The 3,800-nt window shown below is 44.2% G+C and overlaps 1 protein-coding gene across 9 annotated transcripts in view; it reads right to left on the bottom strand.

The window, feature by feature from the left end:
* The window catches only part of Vrk2 (VRK serine/threonine kinase 2), a 119,749-nt gene extending 116,388 nt beyond the window's left edge, over positions 1-3,361 (bottom strand). Inside the window, exons 1-2 of one of the 9 annotated variants that reach the window (XM_031342084.1) lie at positions 3,340-3,361; positions 557-697 (exon numbers count right to left, since the gene is read on the bottom strand). In XM_031342084.1, the coding sequence (XP_031197944.1) occupies positions 557-692 (136 nt within the window). In that variant the 5' untranslated portion in view covers positions 693-697; positions 3,340-3,361. Of the gene's footprint in view, positions 1-556; positions 698-2,448; positions 2,895-2,976; positions 3,304-3,339 lie in introns of those variants that run through there. The other 8 variants (XM_031342087.1, XM_031342082.1, XM_031342088.1 and 5 more) reach the window with 8 other exon arrangements.
* Positions 3,362-3,800: the final 439 nt, after the last annotated feature.

Below are 3,800 nucleotides of genomic sequence, written 5' to 3'. Positions count from 1 at the left end.
AGAACTTAGATGGGCTAGGACTCAGATTCATATATCTCTCGCAGTCCCCCGGGCCCAGAGCACTTGGGCCCGGGGGATGCAGCACCTCAGTTCAGGATGAGCTATCTCAGTTCAGAAGAGATAGCTGTTGCTTTAGACCCAGTATGTTTTAGATAGCCTCAGATGTACCTCAACTATTGAGCTGTCAGATTTTTCATTTCTCTTTTGCAATGATTGTAAAAGCCTCATGCCATTTTTAAAGAAATACACTCAGACCTTACACACTGGTGTCTAGTCTGTTTGTCTAAGCCGAATCCCGTGCCCACCTGGCCAGAATCCCTAGTCCCGTGGAATAAGGGGCCCCGAAAGAAATCCCGGTCCGCGGCAGAACATGTTATGTCAGTTACGGCTTGAACCTAATGTTTAGTTAGTGTACTAAACATTAACTATCTTCAAATTAATTTTAAAAAAAAATCTATGAATTTTGTTATTTCAGTTAGCTCTTAAAAATACCATTGTTACCATAGTTACAATGATCCCAGACGTAATTAGACTTAGCGATTTAGTCATACTTTACCTAAGTATATCAGCCCAAAGCCTCCAGAGCCGATCATCTTGCCCAGCACCCACTGGTTTCCTTCCATATCATCCAGAATTTTGCCTTCTGGAAGTGGAACCGGAAGCTTGTATTTCTCTTTTCTTCTTGGTGCCATTGCATCTATTGGCAAAAGGATGAGATAAATAGTTAAAACACTAGCATTGAGACTCATTTCTTCCAATGTCTTTCCCAGAATTAAGATTAGGATCCTGAAGTCAATTCCAACTGAAGAAGCCATCTACAATATTCAAGTTAGAAATTCAGATACTTTGAAACCCAAGAGATACTGGCATATATATGTGTATATATACACATGCATATATATGTAACAATATATACATAATATATGCAATATTCTTATAGAGGATCTGGGTTCAGTTCCCAGTGCCCACATGGCAGCATACAACCCTCTGTAACTCAAGCTCTGAGGCCTGATATATTTGACCTTTTCTACTGGCACCTGTACACACATGCACACACATAATTAAAAATTAAAAATAAATGTCTTAAAAAATAAAAAATATCTACTGTGTTTCATTTAAAGCAATACTTCAAAATTCCATGTAGGAGTTTATTAATATTTAGCAACATTACAGAATATAATTAATTATCATTGTATAGAAATTAGCAAACTAGTAATGCGATTTTATTTTTAGGTTGGCCAAGAACCAACCTTCCTAGGGGATATATAATTAATAAATATCAGAGTAAATGCTTGAAACTAAATGTGAAAGCAACGATGGTCTTCTTAATATTTAAAGACAAAAACAAAAACAGCTCAGTGGTTAAGAGCACTGACTCCTCTTCCGGAGGTCCTGAGTTCAAATCCCAGCAACCACATGGTGGCTCACAACCATCTATAATGAGATCAGATATCCTATTCTGGTGTGACTGAAGACAGCGTTGGTGTACTTATATATAATAAATAAATACATCTTAAAAAAGAAAAAAAAGGCTGGTGAGATGGCTCAATGTTTAAGAGCACAGACTGCTCTTCTAAGAAAGTCCCAAGTTCAAATCCCAGCAACCACATGGTGGCTCACAACCATCTGTAGGAGATCTGACTCCCTCTTCTGGGTGTCTGATGACAGCTACAGTGTACTTACATATAATAAATAAATAAATAAATAAATAAATAAATAAATAAATAAATAAATAAGAAAAAAGCAAAAATAAACAAATAAACAAAAACTTGGTAAAGCAACTTGGGAATTATTTCATATAGTTTACAATCCATCTTAAAGGGGAGTCAGGACTGGATCTCAAAGCAGCAATTCCAGGCAGGTACTGAAGCCTCCATGGCAGAGCCCTGCTTAATGGCTTGTCCTGGACCTAACTGGCTCAGCCAGGTTGGCTTTCTTATACAAACCAGGCCCAAGGGTGGCACAGCTGGCCTGGGCTCTCCCCCAACTATCACTCGAACAGATCCACATCTACATGTGAGTCAATATAGTGGAGTTATTTTTGCCACTTGAATTAATTAAATTTGTGTGGCCTTCTTATGGAATGTGGGATTCCGGTTATCTGTAGAGCTGTAATCTCTAAGGCAAAGCTGTTCTCACATTGATGGGAGTGGGTAAAAGGAAGGGTCAGAAAACCAGAAATAACCTGAACTAGTCAGTGGCCTGATATGACAGAGTAGCTAGCCATGAAAACTCTTGCTCATGGAAGTCATTCCCAGGTGTTTTCCTTGGTGGTGGTAGTGTCTGACCTTTACATTTAAAGCTGTACCCTTCCCCCGTCACTAACAGCCTCACATTAATCTCAACATTCAACATCCGTCCCTCTTCCCAGATGGAGACAAATTGATAACAACAGCAAAATCTAACCAGGACAAACGTTTCGTGAAAATTATTCATAAATACTGACACCGTACAAAATGTTTCTTTTAAGTAGCTTCCCATCTATGCTCAAGTAGTTTTCCTTCCTTCGCTTACTGAGCCCAGTGCCTCCAAGGCTGCCGAAACTCCACTCCCGGGCTGAACAGAGCCCCGAGGAGAGCGGGAAATCTAAACCAGGAACAACTGGGCCACCGAACTGAAGGAGGATGTAATTCCCGGGTTCCCTCAACCGGGCGGTATGTCGCGCGCACACGCCAAAGTTGCTGGCTGAAGTTGGCGAGTCTTTCTAGAACAACTTCTGGGCGGGGCGGCTAAAAGATAAGTTTGGGGACTCGGTGGCCCCCCGGGTGACGCTCGCCCGGTTCAAACGCTCCCTCCCGGCGGGGAGCAGCGGCCCCGTCCCGGGGATGGCAGTCCCGGGCTGCGCAGAAGCACCTGCCGGTTTCCGGGACGAGTCGGTACCAGGGGCCGGGGCTGAGGCTGGGCCTGCAGCCCGGACCACGCCGCAACCGCCCGCCGGGCACCGAGCGTCGGAGCCGGGATGGAGGGAAGACTGACCTGCCGACGGAGTCCCCACAGCGCCGGTCTCCACGGCCAGGCGGGGCCGAGGCCTTACAGCCGGGCGGGCCCCTCCTGGCGCCTCCCAGGGGCCGGGCGAGCCAGTGGGCCGCCTCCCGGCAGCTAGCCGGGGAACCCCAGAGCTCGGCCGAGGCCGCCCAGTGAGAGAGGCTGGGTGGAGGGGCGGTACTGAGAGAGGGTTAGAGTTTCCAAGCACCTGACCGGGCCAGGGCCAGTCTGAAGAGCCGTCAGATTAACGTGGAGGGGAGTAAACTGGGCCAGCGCTTCCACGGGAAGAACTGAAAGCTTTCCTGTACCAGTCCTGAGTACCACCAACCCCTTTCAAATTGACCAGATCCTTACCAACAGCTCGCCCAAGCCTCTAGGCATACCCAGACAACCCCTTGACTGGGAGGGCCTGTATCTATCTGGGTGTGTCACTTGCAAGTGACTGCCCTAGGCCTAGTTCTGTCATTTAATACTTGGATGATTTTTAAAACAAAAGTTAGTATGTTTCTACCTTCCCATCTGTATAATGGAAACGATTAGTTATTGAGTTTTAAGGTTACTAGGACATCTGAGAGAAATATGTTAAGTATATATAAGTTCTTTAATGATACACAGTTTATATTTTAGAGCAAACAAAATAAATCTTTATAAAATAACTGCTCAAACAGCACTTAAGTTTCTTACCTAAAAAATTCAATAATTGCGCAGATGCAAATACTGAGTTAAAATAAAAAAAGTCCATTCTCTCTGTGAAGGCTAAAGTTATGTTTTGTTTTAGTTATAGGTTAAGAGACCCATAAAACAAAAAATACCTC

Source organism: Mastomys coucha, unplaced genomic scaffold (genome assembly GCF_008632895.1).
Source record: "Mastomys coucha isolate ucsf_1 unplaced genomic scaffold, UCSF_Mcou_1 pScaffold22, whole genome shotgun sequence".
NCBI classification, from domain to species: Eukaryota; Metazoa; Chordata; class Mammalia; order Rodentia; family Muridae; genus Mastomys; species Mastomys coucha.
The sequence above is the reverse complement of the archived record's forward strand: the minus strand, read 5'-3'. Positions and strand labels throughout refer to the sequence as shown.